The following is a 16,651-nucleotide window of genomic DNA, read 5'->3' on the forward strand; positions in this document are numbered from 1 at the left end:
TTGACACTACAACAAAGGGATATCGCTGGCCATCAACAAGTTTAGGTTTGACGGTTTCTAACTATCAGATGTGAAGGTCTGGAACCAGCCTTCCAAGGGGAGCTGTGGGGGGCAGAAAACGTTATCACGTTCAGTCCTGAAGCAAGTTAAGTTCATGGAGGGAATGGTATGATGAGACTGGCTACATGCCACTGTAGGAAATCTACCATTGCTAGTAGCAGATATTCCCCAGGAGCCAGTGATAGGATACTGGATGGGGAGAGCTCTGGACTACTACAGAGAATTCTCTCCCAGGTGTGTATCTGTTGGGTCTGAGCCAAGCTAATGGTCCAATATAACAAGTGATGATATGGACACTAATTGCTTTTGTTGGGGCTAAATGGAGTTTGCAGGGAAACTTCACTGTAGTGTCAATTTTCTAGTACAAAGCTGAAATGTTGTATTTGCTCAGGGTCTAACTGATCGGCGTATTTGGCATCAGAAAATAATTTTCTCCTGGTTCAAATTGGCAGAGTGCCTTTTTTGTTCTAAAGCATGGGGTGCAGGTCCACGTGCAGGTTTAAAATAGTGTAAACAATGGATTCTCTGTAACTTAGTCTTAAAATCATGGTTTGAGGGCTTCAGTAACTCAACCAGAGGTTATGGGTCTATTACAGAAGTGGGTGAGTGAGGTTCTGTGGCCTGCAATGTGCAGGGGGTCAGACTAGATAATCATGATGGTCCCTTCTGGCCTTTGAGTCTAAAAGTTTTTGTGCTTTTTACAAAACTCCAGTTCTGGGCCTGAAGAGATGTGTCATGGTCTCACTGGAAAACCTTGTTTTGAACCACTCTCTAGTACATTCCTTGTGAGTCACTGACATTTTAAGTAGTTTCACTTCAGAGTATGACTTTATCAAGTAACAATGTCAACTAATTTTTCTTAATGTTAGATGCAGACTACATACGTTTTACAGAGTCTACATTTGAAAATCCCTGAAATTTCAAGCGTCACCACCCGTATTCATACGGTAAGATGGGCAAAACGTGGAGGGGTTTTTTTGTTTTGTTTTGTTCAGTTGAAACTCCCTGATCTAAGCTAATGGTCCAAGGTAAGGAATGATGATGTGGACACTAATTGCTTTTGTTGGGGTTAAATGAAGTCTGTAGGGTAGCTTCATTGTAGTGTCAATTTTCTAACACAAAGCTGAAATTTGTATTTCCTAACATTAAGTAGTAGAATTTGTTATTTACCTAACTAAACTTGATTTTTATTAACTCAGGGTATGGCTACACTTACAGTTGTACAGCGCTGGGAGTTACAGCTGTCTTCGTACAGCTGTGTAGGGAAAGTGCTGCAGTGTGGCCACACTGACAGCTACCAGCGTTGCAGTGTGGCCACATTTGCAGCATTTGCAGCGCTGTTGGGAGTGGTGCATTGTGGGCAGCTATCCCAGCGTTCAATTGGCTGCAACGTGCTTTTCAAAATGGGGGGGTGGGGTGGAGTGTGGGGGAGACAGAGTGGATTTTTGGAGCTGACACTGTTCTCAGTTCCCTGCCTTGCAAGTTCTAAGGACTGGAAGATACACAGCACCTACCTTCAATCATTTTAAAAGTTTTGACCCCTTCCCCTCTCTTATTCACTAAATGCAAATTATGCACTCCTAAATAGCCTTCAGACCACATAAGCAGCTGCTCAACACGGACTCCCCTCTCTCCTCAAGCAAACAGCTGTGAACATTGCAAAGCAATTCCTCTGCCTCTGCTCGCTCGCTAGAGCAAAGAGCAGCTGTTTGTTTTTTAGATCAGTAGCTCCGGGGAGCTCAGAGTTCAGCCATTCTTCCGGTTTGTTGTGGACAGGAATTCTGGGATACCTCCTAATACCCTGGAGGCCAATAACAGCGCTTTTGGAGGCCACACTTGATGAGCAGCGCTGCATCACCAGCGCTGCAATCGTTACAGACCAGGTGTACAGCCAGCGCTGCAGCCAGGGAGTTGCAGCGCTGGATGTGCCTTGCAGGTGTGGACAGTTACTAAGTTGCAGCGCTGCAAGCCCACCACCAGCGCTGCAACTCTCCAGTGTAGCCAAGCCCTTAAATATAGGCATTAGTTAATCTTCTACATGCTGTTTTGTTCATTTAGGCATATTTCAAAACTAAACCATTAGGTCTGTCAATCAATTAAAAATATTAATATTACCAATTGAAATGTATTAAATATTTGATTCTGTTTAACAGTGTGATTAATCGTGATGAATTTTTTTATCGTGATTTTTTTTAATCACATGAGTTAACTGCAATTATTCAACAGTCCTACTAAATGTTCATGATACTGCAGTCCCTAATTACATACAAATTCCAGTGAAGTAAATGAGGGATTGACTCTACAGTAGCCCCTGAATCTACTCTTAAATTATGCAGTATAAGTCAGTCGGAGCCCTGCAGATGTAAAATATGAGAACGTGTATCTGTGGTTACTGTCTTAAGGGCCCAGTTTTGCTTTTGAATGCATGCAAGCAGTTGCCACTGATTTCACCGGGAGTCTCCATGTTTCTTGGTGGCAAAATACGGCCCTTAGAAGAGGCCTTTAAATACACACAAGCTAAGTTCCCTGTGAGCTGGTTGGCAGACTATATCAAGGGCTGCACAGACAGGGAGAGGCGCCCCTCCCCTGGCCCAGCCGTAACAGAGCTGCCACTGCAGCGGACTGTGGGGAGTCCTCCCTCCCTGGAGCAGCCTTCACCCCAAACCCCTCATTCCTGGCCTCATACCGGAGCCCGCATCCCCAGCCTTGAGCCCCCTTCCACACTACAAACTGCTGGGCCCCACCTCCTCCACACATTACCTCCATGTTGGTGCACGGAAAAGAATTAGAGGGAACACTGCACACAAGTAGTACCACTAACTCAGTAAGATAACTCATGCTAAAAGTGAAGCACAGGTCATCTACACTGCAATGAAAATCCCACAGCTGACCTGTGCCAGCTGACTCGGACTCATGGGGCTTGAGCTGTGGGGCTGCTGAATTGCAATATAGACATTTGGAGTTGGGCCCAAGCCCAAACTTCTAAATTGCAATTAAACAGCCACTTAGCCTGAGTCAGCTGGGTTGGGCCAGCTGCAGGTTTTTAATTGCAGCGTAGACATACCCTTACTTATATTTGCATTTTATCTTGATTAATCAGTAATTGCAGGTAACATGGATAATCTAGCATATTGAAGGATGTCATGGAGCCAACTTCAAAGAAGAGCTTGCAAAGTCTAACATGAAGTGGTTACTGAAACAATCATCATTTCCATTTTACACACAAAGTTTCAGTATAAATTAATTACCAGGCTTACTAAATATGCCTTTGAAATTAAACCCCTGGCATACATTTAGTAATATGAATAGGTCACAATTGCTTTCATTGTTTTTATTCACAAATGCAAATAAAAGTAAAATTAAAGTAACATTAAATTTGGAAACCATCTGTGTGTTTTGATCCTCTTCTAAGTCTTAAAAATGATCTCATAAATGGAAGTAAAATTGGTTAGGTGCATCAAACCAACTTCTCATCAACCTATGCCTTTTGTTTGCCTGATTCGATACAGTTAATAAGTTAAACTTTAAGTGTTCTGAGACTTCTGCATGCATAAAGGGGTTCAGTCAACTTAAATCTATATTTTAAATTTTTTTCCTCAGCTATGTTACTACTAATAACATTACATAATGAAAAGAGAAGGTTTTTTAAAATTCTGTTCACTAATTTTCTGTTGCTTATTTTTAAATTTCTCTTAACTTGAACAGTGGAAGTGATTATGTCAATTTCACTTCCAGTTTTTTAGTACATGCAGTAACTAATGTTAATTTAATTTCCGATAGAAATTTTTTAAAATGGAAATACTTTCATTGGTCCAAGGTTTGTTTAAATTTAAACTAAGCATAATCAAACGTTGGGCCAAATTTGAGATGTCCATTTAAATAGAGCACAGTTTATTTTAACTTGACTACAGGTCCCTGGTAGTTGCAAATAAGTTTTTACCAGGTACTTTATTCTTACTATGAAACCCTTCTTGCCCTTTATTAATATTAATACTTGCATTTCCATAGTTTTTTTCATGAGACAGTCTCAGAGCTTTTTCAAATATGAATTAAGTCTCACAACTGTCATGTTTGAGCTTCCTGATTGCTAGGCTGAACAAAATGAATAGTTTTCTTCTAACTTAACTAAGACTTAATGAAACAGGCCTGTGTCTTTATCTAATATGGGGAAATTAGTGAACTGTGGGTTGATCGCTGCGATAAATGTTCTTTTTAAACAAAGCACAGTGTGATGCTTCTCTGCTTAGGCCCATAAGGAATATTATGGGTATAAATATGCTTTAAAAATTACAGAAGGCTGTTTACACACACCCCTAACCTAGTTACTCTAGAGATGCACCGTAACTTTAAAAATACTGTAAGTGTGCGTTTCTGCTTAGGGAATAATTGTTGTCAGTCAAACTTATTCTAGCCTTTGGCACCTTTATTTTTTGGTAAGCAGAATGTTAGGTTCAGAAATTGAATTGGTTCAAACAGGGCTGGCTCCAGGGTTTTTGCCACGCCCCCTCCCCCCCCAAAAAAAGAAAGCCGCAATCGCAATCAGCAGCAGCTCCACCTCGCCACTTTCATCTTTGGCGGTAATTCGGTGGCAGGTCCTTCCCTCCGAGAGGGACCCGCTGCCAAAGAGCCTGACTTCCTGGCCAGTCCTGAGTTCAAATAAGCAATGAAGATTATTACTAGCTCTAGTTGAAAATGGTTTAAAATGCCACTCATACCATAAGACCATTTCTTCTAACTTTAAACTGTGGCGTTAAAAATTAGTTCAGTTGTGTTTAGTGTTTAATAGTGTGGAATTTGAGGCATGGATAGTGGAACATCATCCTAGTGTGTCTGTCTTGATATTTTAAATGGTTCTTCTACCAGCCACTCTGTAAGTGAATGTCAGCTCCATTTTCTGCAGTGCTTCCATTGCAACCCTTTTGCTGCTTCAATCTGAAATCTTAAAAATAACTATCTCAAAGTAGGTTTGTGGTTTTATCACTTTTTTTCTATTTGGGTGACATCAAAGGCATCATACAACACTACATTTCTAAAAATATATGTACATGTGTAGTCTCTTTTAAAGCTATCGGACTTGCTCTTAGCCATCAGGCTATGATGATTTGCAGTAGCTAAGTAAAAGAGCAGTTGAGTCGCGACTCATCAGAGCTACATTCCTCTTAAAAAAAAAAAAAAAAATGTACACAACGTTCAATGTAAGCATTATAGTATTTGTCTAAAGTGAACAGGATAAAGACTGTACACAGGTTCTTGATATGGAAATAGTGGAATATATAAAAATATGTGCATACTCTCAATTTCCCAACTCCTGATATGTAGAAATGGGAAGGAGTGAGTCTCTGAAAAACTTGTGATTTAATTGTGTGAAATATAGCAGTGCTGATGACACTTGGTCATTCTGTTGTCCATTATCAAATTCAGTAATTCCAAAAAACTTCCTTCTTTTTTTTTAACTGTATTATCCAAATCAGTCTTTGTTCAAGTTTTGTGATACTGGTTAATTTTGTGGTGAGATAGTAAAAGTCGGTTACACTAAACACATTTTTTGGGGGGGAGGACAACAATCAGCTATGTGGAAAATTTTCCTGAATGGGGTAGATTTGAATTCAATCAGTGATTTTAAAGCCACTGATTTTAATTTTGATTTAAATAAGCTTGAAACCTTGATTTAAATAAATTTCAATCTTGTTTTGCATTTGTACTCTATTTATTTTCCAAAAAGAGAAGTTGTTCCTCTTTATTTGATAACCGTTAATACGTTAATATATTTGCAACTAAATATAGCCTTCACGCTAAATTTAGTACCTTTTGCTAACCAGGAGGATATATATCTACACACATTTATATAAGCAATTTATATAATTAACTTACATTTATTTAGTTTCTCAATTCTTACATTTATTATGTTACAAAATGCATCATTCACCATTTTCTATTTAATAGATTAACTTTTTTACTTGTGATTTGTGTCTAGCTCTACTTGGATGGTAATTCAGATTCAATTAATGTACAAAAATATTTTAAATGCTTTTTTGTTAAATAAAACTGCCTTAAGTGATGGATACATAAGACATTTTTGATGAAAAAAATTATCAAACCATTTTGCATTTAAAGCTAACTGATTTAATAAACAAAGGAAATATCTGTAGTTAATGAATTGAACTGATTGTTTTTGGTCACCATAACCTTCAGAGTTTTAGAACTAGTAGATCACACCACTTCCCATCTAGCTTTTATTCAGAGATTGGAAGAAAAACAGTTTTTTTCCTACTTTTTTCAATTCTTAATTGGGTTTTTAACTTTAAATGAACGAGTAATTGAATAAATATTCCCTCTGCACCTGCCAAAGAGGCTACCGCCGCCAAAAAACTGACTTAGCACTGCAACAAATTCTGGTGTCATGTGCTTAACTAGTGACTTCCACCCGTTCAGTGCTTTGACTTTCTTTAGAACTTGGCAGTAAACATGTATTGCTTAATATTTTTGGTATATAAATGAAATTATTTTAATTTGGTGGTGATTTTAAATTCAATATCAAATATATATTAAAAATTAAACTTATTTAACTTTAGAAATCAATTTTTAATATTTTTTTAATCATTTGTTGTAGACCACACTTGCTGACTCTCTTTAGTGGCAAGCAGAAAGATGATCAATTCAGCAGAATTTAAGAATTTTTATTTACCAGAGTATGTAATGGTCCCTTTAACCATAATCTTGCAAATTTGATCTGTTTGGAAATATTTAACAGTTTGAACAGTTAATCATTCAAGTCTTTTGAATCCATGTCTTGAAATAGTTGGAACACGGTGTAATATGGAATAAAAAAATTCTCAAGCATTAGTTGTTGAATTAATTTTTAAGGTAACTACTCCCCTACCAAGCTCTTAAGCATAATTCTGTCCTTCCGTGAAAACATGTTTGGCACAGTTCAGTACAACGGCTCGGTCTCTGAGGCTTTCCAGATGCACAGCACAGTTAAGCAAGGCTGTGTACTTGCCCAGTTCTGTTTGGGATCTTCTTCTCCTTGCTATTGAAACAAGCTTTTGATTCCTCAATTGAGGGAATCTACTTGCACACAAGATCTGACGGAAAGCAGTTCAATCTTGCAAGACTTAGATCTAAAATGAAGAGTCGGGAGGCCCTCATCCAGTATAACCTCTTTGCTGCTGATGCAGCAGTGACAACCCACGCAGAAGTGCATCTTCAAAACTTTCTGGACAGTTTTTCCAAAGTCTTCCAAGACTTTGGGCTTACCATAAGCCTAAAAATGATGATCATAATGTGCCAAGGAGTTGAGGAAGCACCCTTCCTCAAGATCAACAACTATGAACCTGAAGTGGTGAGTGAGTTCACATACCTGGGGTCCACTATCACAGTCAGTCTCTCACTTGAAATGGAACTAAACATCCACATTGGAAAAGCTGCCACAACGATGTTTAGACTGAACAAGAGGGTATTGCAAAACAAACTGACCGAACACACACAGGTCTGTATGTATTGTGCATGCATTATCAGCACACTTTTGTGTGGGAGCAAGACATAGACCTTATACTCATCTGGAAAAGAGGCTCAACAGCTTTCATATGCATTGTCTTTGAATCTTTGGAATCTCCTGGAGGGACAGAGTCACTAACACTAACGTATTCAAGCGGGCCAGCATACCCAGCATGCAAACACTCCTCAAACAGATGCCTCTGCTGGCTTGGGGCATGTGTGCTTAATGAATGATGGGCGCATCCCAGAGGACATCCTCTATGGTGAATTGGCATCTGGAAAAAGACCCAAAGGATGCCCAAAACTGCATTTTTCAAGGCTGTGTGCAAGCAAGACCTCAAAGAAATGGGCTTGGATGTGGACAAATGGGAAGATCACACAAGACCGCAGCCTTTGGAAACGAGCTTAGCAAAGGTCTCCAGAGTTATGAGAGGAAGCAGTCCAGCTTAGCAGAGGTGAAAAGAACTCTTGGAAGGCAGAGCCCAGAGGGTTGAAACAACATCACCTTTAAATGTGGCAGAGATTCTCTCTTGAGTGGGTCTCTTTAGCCATAGTTGTAGCTGCCACAAAGCCAACTGGGTTTCAAACACTCGAAGTTGAGTTAATTATGGACATGTTGTTTAACTTGTGCACACAGCCTTTCCTTAAACCTGACTGGTATGGCAGAAGGATTTAATGATGTTAAATTTTGCATTTTCTCTCCAGGGGTCCAAATCATATGTATGGCTCCTAGACTTACATGGACTGTCCCCCGTTGCTGGCACAGTCATGAGGATTTATATACAAAGATTCTGCTTTTTAGAGTCCTTCCTTTTAACAAAAACAGTGGCTGGAGACTTAGATGTTTGGAGATTGTTCTAAATTTTTCATTTGAACTTTATTAGTTGGAATAGAATTTATAGTGGAAATAGTGCAGTCGGATGGGTTGAATATTTCTAAAGCTGTTTTTGGAGTTTCATAAGAACATTTCCTTAGTGCTTAATGGAATATCTTAGTTTGCCCCTATAGAACTGATTTGTAAACATTTTTAAAGCTTGGTAGACTGGGAATCTCATTGTGAACTACTGAATCTTGTAAATTAGAAAGGATAAATGTATCTCACAATAGACTTTGTTCATTTGACAGATAAAATGTAAAATACAATTAAAATGAAATTATTGGTAAAATACTCTTTCTACTATGCTGTTGGAACTATGAAAAGCCATAATCTTAATGAAAGAGCACAGCACCCGGCTAATAAATATTTCTCATGACTAGAATAGAAACAGTTGACTGATAAGAAGTATAAACCTATAGTCAGACACGAACACATTTTTGGAAGCAAAATAAACAAGCAGGGAATACTTAATTGCTTTAAATCACTTTCTACCATATATGCCATTAAGATTGCCTTTGATTGCTGTTAGACACATCTTGGTGTATTTGTTTAAATAATATATAAGTATTTGTTTACCAGACATGAGTTGCACAATCAGTCATTCAACAGACAGGTGTTCTCTGATTGATGGATCTTAATGGCATGAAAGCTCCCTCAGGATAATGAATTTTCTATTAAGCACGTTCCAAGACACATACAGAAAACAAGTGTTAAGATGCTAAAGCTCCTCCCTCAAAAGGAGGCAGCACTGATCGTGACATTCTATCAGTTATTCATTTTTTGTTCTATCCTGTGATGCTTCAGCTGACTAGTCTGGCTCTGTCAACCTCTGAAGCTCATTTGTGCTATCACTTCTAAACAGAGCTCCATCTAATCACTCCCATTGAAATTCATTGGTGTTGAATGCCCAGGTGGCTTGCAGCATGGAGCCTGCAGACAGCAGCTGGCTAGAGATAGAGGGGCTTAGTCTCCCCATATCTGTGTCTACCAGCCAGAACCCCTTGCCAGCTATCATGACAGGGGCAGCAGAACCAAATTTGAGTGGTGTTACGCATGGGCTTCTGCTCCCCGTCCAAACTCCAGGTGATGGAACCCATGCCCATTAGAGAGCAGAGTGAAGGCAGAGGCCAGGAGCAGCAGGGACCCTGTGTGCCAGGTTGCAATGCCACACAAATTTCGCACAGCCTCTGTTCCATCACACCAGCAAGGAAGGGGCTCCACTGTGAAGCCATCCAGCTATGGTTAATGCCCACTCCCCTGTATGAGTGACAAAGAAGTGGTTGAGCCTGTGAGTTTTGATGTAGTGAATGGGCTCCTCCTCCCAGTCCAAGGGCTCTATTCTGTTTCCTATCAACACAAGCTTCAGCTGCATCCCATGCCACCTGGCTCTGCTTACTTCCTCTCCATTGGCAGAGGCATGGCCTGCCCACTGCTTTCATCTCCCCAATAGTCCGCCAATGGGAAGGCAGGCAGTAACTGGAGGTGGGTGGCGTGAGCTGGTGTCTGAACCTGTGTTAAAGGGGAAGTGGACATGAGCAGAGTGGTCTGAGGCGGCGGCAGCAGCAGCTTTACTATAAAACCATCCCTATCAGTAACCTGGCTCAATCTTTAAAACACATTTGCCGCCCACCCCCCCACCGGGTCGGCAGCCTCCCTCACTTTAAGCATTGCTCTTGGTGCTCAGATTTGGCTGGGCCTGGGTGCTAAGTGCATGGGCCACGGTCCACCAATGGGATCAGCCCTATTTAACCTGGCCCCTCTCCCACAAGAAAAATTTTACCAGCCTCCCTGATTGGGCTCTTAAATGTTTGAAATGTTTGCATTAGAGTGCCTGCCAACTATATTACTGTGCATCCTGATAGTCTTAAAGGTAGGAAAAGGTTTGATTGGTGGACCTTCTTTTTCAGTTTTATCTGCAAACAACCAGCAATCTAGTTAGCTAAGGTACTCCATTTGGTAACATTCCTACTATGCCCAAAGGTGCAACCATGCTGTGCCATCATTTTCAAAGCAGAAGTCCGGTGACTTTTGGAGAGTCTCTCCATATTTACACTCTGTGTCCACCTTTCCCTCCTTTCTCTGAGTTCTGCTCTCAAAACTACTGGGTTCAGTAGAAGGAACTGAGGCAGTTGAGTCTCTTCTATAATGTTGGTTCTGAACACTGGATGTTGCAAGAGGATGCCTGTGCAACCCCAATGGGCACTGCTTTCTGGAAAGCTCCCAAAGCTCAGCACAAGTCAATGTGAATTCCAGGAGTGGGAGCATGCAGTGGCATCCTACTTACTTTGGAGAGGAACCCTTTTTACTGTTGTAAGCCAGAATTATAAAATACGGTAGCTTAGTAAAACCTGAAGAGCTAAACTAAGAAATATGTATTAAATGTAGTGTTGAGAAACGACTGAACAATTTTATTTTAATGTGAATCTGTAACTTGTAACACATACTTTGGTTTCTCCCAGGTTTTCATTATTGCAAGAAAAATATGATGCTATTTTTAAAGAAAAGAACAAATCGGGTGGTAAGTAGAACATGGCTGAATTCATCCATTTCCTCTGTTCTCAGTTTCCTGCAGCCTGGTTGACTATGTTTGATGCAGTGCTTATTCTGATCCTAATACCCTTAAAGGATAAAGTGGTGGACCCCATTCTGAAGAGGAATGGCTTGCTCCCATCATCTTTGAAGAGGATTGCAGTTGGAATGTTCTTTGTGATGTGCTCTGCATTTGCAGCAGGTAAGAAGGCAACTTAGATACACATTTAATTAACTTCTGCAGAGTCCCGTTGTATCTAAAATGTTTCTGGAGTCTTCAACTGATGACTGCTCAGGAGTCTCTTGGATGGGCTGCATGAATGTGTGTGCCTAAGTGTTACTGTGTGAGCAACTGTTACTGTTACTCACACTACTGCTGAACCTTAACGTTTTTATTTATCATGTAAAACTACTAGACCATTTTTCTGCTGAAACAAGGTCATAAATTAAAACTTTTAAAGAAGCCTAACTTGCAGCAGTTTAACTAACAATCTCCAGGGCGAAGGATTTGTCTTCTCTGGTACGCTTACTATCAAGGTCAAGCATACTGAAAAGTAGCAGAAGAGCTTCTTTTATCATAATCAACCATATTATATCACTGATGAGTTCAGCCTGTTTTGGCTCACAGCTGGTGATCAGATGGCAAAGAATTCCACTTCATAAAATAAATGCAAAATTCTAATTCCATATTCTAAATATTAAGGAGGCTCCAAAGCAATGTAACCTGATTTTAATCATCATTTCACTTAAAAGTTAAGCACAGGAAAAACAAGGACCTGTAAAAAATCAGTGTTTGCCCTTAATACAGTCTGATTTTCAAATATTAAATAAACTTGAGACTCTGTTTAGAACTGTTTGTCTTTAGCTGAAGTAATAAAATTGGCTTATTGCTGAGCAAGACTTTCCTCCGACTTTGGCTTTTTTTCCCCCTTACCTTAATGTTCCCTAATGTTTGAAATTATTGTAGTGTAAAATAGCTTAGCTGTTGCACGAAAGGAAAAAGATGGCATTGCTGTTCGAACCATAAATCATCTGCTTATGAGGATGATTTAAAGTTGTTAAGCACTGCTGATGTGGAACGGAACATCTCTGAGCAATGCTTCATAGAACCTATACCCTTCACCCAGTATCACTATAATGAACATATTGATAAAGCATTATAGCATTAAATAAATTAATCTCTGCACTTGTAATCTCCTATATTTTAGAGAGAGGGACACTTTATAGGGCTATTAAGGTTTCTCCCAATGAGAGAGGTAATTACCTTATTAGACCAAGGTCATTTTTGTATGTGGGCAAGTAAAGTTCTTACTGTAAAACTCACTTGAACTTAAAATAGGAATAGTTCTCTTATTCTATGGCACTTGAGAACATGTGGGTAGAGCTCCCCTCTGCCAATAGAGGGTGACAGTGCCAGAAATGTTGAATGTCAGCACTATAAATAGAACTTGCTGGCTCAGAATTCTTACTTTACTTGACTTCTAAAACCACAATTTGTATCCCCACTAGTATTGAAACAAAAGCACTCTGAAATAAAGTAATTGAGCTGCAGACTGATTTTATATAATAGAACTCCACAAAAAGGTTCAAGTGACTTAATTTTCAGGATTAATATCTGACTTAGAAATATGATATCTGCCTAAAACCACCAGCAGAAGTCCAGTTGTTTTGGTTCATTTAGGCTGGGAAAAACTAATGTGAAGCCAGGTTGAGAAATTCAATCTTGACCTCTGGTTGGAGTAAGCTAGAATGTGAGAACCAAGTCAGATGACTTCTGGGGCTGAAATTAACACAAATGTACTTACATTGGTCTAAAATTAATGGAGTGTTTCATTTTATAGGGCAGGCTAATGAATTGGCATTTATAAAAGCTATTTTCATTTGACTCTGAAACTGCAGGATAACTAGCAGACTACCACCATTTCTCTAGACAAAAGTCTTGGTGACAATATGGAACAATATGAAGATGCCAATGTCTTTAATCTGCAGTCTTGGAAATAACTTGTGTGCACCTTATTTTCATTTTTAATATATTTTGCCTAACTGGCAGTAGTTCTGGACACGAGTTAGGCTGCCTAATAGGTTGTTTAGATTATTTTAAATACTTTATAAATTGAGTAAATACAACTGATTAGATTGAATGAACATCTGCTGTGCTTGCTTCATGCATTTTATTGTAGATTCTTAGCAGCAGTATTTAAGGTTATTCAACTGGAAAATCGACTTCATTTATAGACTCTAAACAATTACAGCAAGAATTTAATCTCAAAGTTTTAATAGTTAAAAGAATCTTAAACTTGTCTTGAAACTTGTCACATTCAAATACAGTCTAACAAAGAATCAATAGATTCAGGCTTCTAAAATCTTCAGGTTTGAAGAGAAACTTATGGTAAGTTTAGTCTGAAGTTGAAGAAGGTTCATAAATAGTAGCCACGTCTTGGTTGCTGGATATCTGCTGAAGTTGCCTGTAGCTAGAAGAGTATAGTATACATAAAAGATCACCATATACTTTTGAAGTGAAGTCATTTCACACTATTATATATGACATAATTGAATTGCAGCAAGACTTTAACTGGTTTTGCAGCTTAGTTTATTTTTAAACATTCTAAAATTAGAGTGAAAATCTGAATTGTCAATTCTTCAGAGTCTCTATTGCCACATTTTTTTTAAAAATGTAGAAAACTGGCTACAGTTTAGTTTTTACATTTTTGGTGGGTATAGCATGGTGCATTGAAATGACATTGGACAGCTAATGAAAGATCTCTACAATAAAGATGTGCAGATGTTCAGCTAAAAAGAAATGAGGGAAATATAGAAGTGAGATGTTGCATTCAGAACAGCCTTTGCCCTAAAGCTATTCATTGTTGATGAAAACAGTATTTTTTTAAAAGTGTGGGGATGACATTTTGTTTAATCGCTCAGATTAATAGGGGGCTCTGTCGCTGCCTGCCCTGTGACCTTGGATACCTTAATGCTATGCTCAGAGCCCTGACAGCAGCAGCCAGCCTACAAGCATAAAAGTCTCATCCTGGCTTCTGCCAGCCTAGTTACTCCTTGCAGGGTGACCCCAACAAGGAGTCTCCTCGAATCCACCTACCCCGAGATCTTAACTACCAGACATTCTCCTCTGGTTGTCATCCCCCAAGGTGTGAAAACAGCCCCAGTTACCATGGGAAGGGGGGACATGCCACATAGTTTGCACAACAGAGATATTGCATGGAGTAAGAATAAACAAAAGGTTTTTCATAGAAAAATCACTGGTTCAGAGATGAAATAGTAAGGAAAAGCAAACACATACAAATGACACAGGAAATAAAGATGCGACTTAAGGTTTTACCGTTCTTTATTAGCTAAATTCCTTTTTCTAATGTAAGTTAGCTATTGCCTCTGAACAGTCACAGAGGAGATCTGGTGTTTCACTCCACAGATGCTGGCTCTCAGTTTCTGGATGTCCTTCACTTCAACTTCCTTCTCTTTTAAGGGTTTGCATTTTTTTTTTCTTTCTCTTAGATTGTGGTGCCTCACGGTGGGGGAAATTCCCTTCTCTCTGAGGGCTGGTCTACACCTAAAACTTAGGTTGACCTAGCTACATTGCTATGGGATGTAGAAAATTGACACACCTGAGGCCAGGTCTACACTACAACCTTACATTCATATAAATACGTCGCTCAGAGGTGTGAAAAATCCCTGAGTGATGTAGTTATACCGACCTAACCCCAGCAGAGACAGTGCTTCTCCCATCCATATAACTGCTGCCTCTTGGGGTGGTGGATTAACTACATTGATTAACTACATCAAGAAGTGCTCCAGACAGCGTAGTAGCATCTTCACTAAAGTGCTGCACCACTGCAGCTTTAAGTGTAGTCCTGGTCTGCACTAAAAAAAACTAGGTTGGCATAACTACATTGCTCAGGAGTATGAAAAATCCACACCTCTGAGCGGCGTAGTGAAGCCAAGCTAAGGGCTTGTCTATACTTACAGCACCACTGTAGTGCTTAGTGAAGACACTGCCTGTGTCTATGGGAGAAGCCCTTCCATTGACATAGCACCATCTACAACAGGGGTTACATTGGTATAACTGCACCACTCAGTGATGTGGATTTTCCATATCCCTGTGTGATTGTAGTTATACCGACATACATTTGTAGTGTAGACAGGGCTAAGTCCCTGTGTAGACAGCACTAGGATGGAAGAATTCTTCTGTCGACCTAGCTACGCCGCTGTAATGCTTAAGCATAAACAAGCTTGTCATTAAGCCAACCTCAGCACTAGGTCAATGGAAGAAAGGTGGATTTACTACAGCAGCATGGCTGCAGCTGTTGTAGACATACCCTGTGTTCCAGGACGGGGGTGGGGTTCTTTTCAGTTTCAAGGGATTGTAATGGCTTCCCATTAACTCTAATGGTCGTCCATTGTTTTTTTCTGGCTGGACAATGGATGAGTACTTGAAGTTAGTTTTTTGTGAACAACTGGCTTGGAAGGAGCTTTTCTTTGCTGAGAGAGGTAGTTGAAATTGTAGTACTTATCATGAGCATATTATTCAATATATGTTCATAACCACAGTCTGCATACATATCTTGTGATGACCATCAAGGTCAGAATATTACAATCTTTCATAAAAGATCTTACTTGACATTTTTCTGCACAATAACATTGTGTACAACCAGTTGATCCAATTTGGGGTTTGCACCCCTATTCTCTCGTTTGGGTGTCTGGACCCTGGTTGTTACAGGGGAAAGTATATTTTGAAATGTGTTCAAGGAGGTAGTTGCACCACAAGATATAACTAGAGGAGTTTCAGGATTAATAGTATCCATTTTCCGCCACCTGCTGTTTCAATATAATAGACTATAAAACAGTTAGGAGCTTTCTTTTCTGCAATTGATTCTTAACTAACATTAACGGTTAAACTTGTGCTCTGATACAAGAAGCTTTCCACCTTTCTCAAGAGCACATTACAGACCACTTATTGCACATATAAGCATGCTTGAACCTTTTGGCTCACTCCCACAGCTCGAGCCCCAGCACAGCTATTGCACAGCAAACTACAAAATGATCTTTAGTATGAAACTGTAAGCATCTCCATTCTAGAATCCCTTTGCTCAGTTTTGACACCACATTCAGACTTTCAGAACAAGAGCAGAGTTTTTTGTTTTGTCGCCCCCCGCAAAAGCTTGGGCTGATGTCATATACATGATTTATCTTATCAGGGACTCAGCATTATGGCATTATGTCTGGGTAGTGCATCCACTGCTTTTTATCTGGATCAGATAAAAGTGAGGAAATTGATTACTATACTTAGTCATTTTAAGCACACTGTACCAGCAGTGCCTTATACATGGTATGCTGCAGATGTATGAAATCTTTATTATTCCATTGTTTGGTTTCTTGGGTATAAGGTCAGATCTTGATCTTCTAACCTAAACAGGGCTGATCCTTATCTGCACTCGGATGGAGACCTGCCTGTACAACCTGAGTACTTCAGGAAAGTAGTGTTAATGATTCAATAGGTCCTGCTCTTTCCTTTGAAATAGCAATGAGCTAGCGTACCAAATTGGTTGGGTTGTGGGCTCTGTGGTATTGGTAACTGGAAGTGTATTCTTTTGGGTGAGGCATAAAATAGAAGCCCTGGTCACTTGTGGTTATTAAAGATCCCAAGCATTCTTTGTAGCAGTATGCCTAATTTCA

The 16,651-nt window shown here is 39.6% G+C and overlaps 1 protein-coding gene across 1 annotated transcript in view; it reads left to right on the forward strand.

The window, feature by feature from the left end:
* SLC15A4 (solute carrier family 15 member 4) overlaps window positions 1-16,651 on the forward strand; it is a 59,430-nt gene that overhangs the window by 24,027 nt on the left and 18,752 nt on the right. Inside the window, exons 4-5 of the mRNA XM_050923521.1 lie at window positions 930-1,007; window positions 10,997-11,165. Of these exons, the coding sequence (XP_050779478.1) occupies window positions 930-1,007; window positions 10,997-11,165 (247 nt within the window). The remainder of the gene's footprint in view (window positions 1-929; window positions 1,008-10,996; window positions 11,166-16,651) is intronic.

This window comes from Gopherus flavomarginatus, chromosome 15 (assembly GCF_025201925.1).
Source record: "Gopherus flavomarginatus isolate rGopFla2 chromosome 15, rGopFla2.mat.asm, whole genome shotgun sequence".
Taxonomy (NCBI): domain Eukaryota; kingdom Metazoa; phylum Chordata; order Testudines; family Testudinidae; genus Gopherus; species Gopherus flavomarginatus.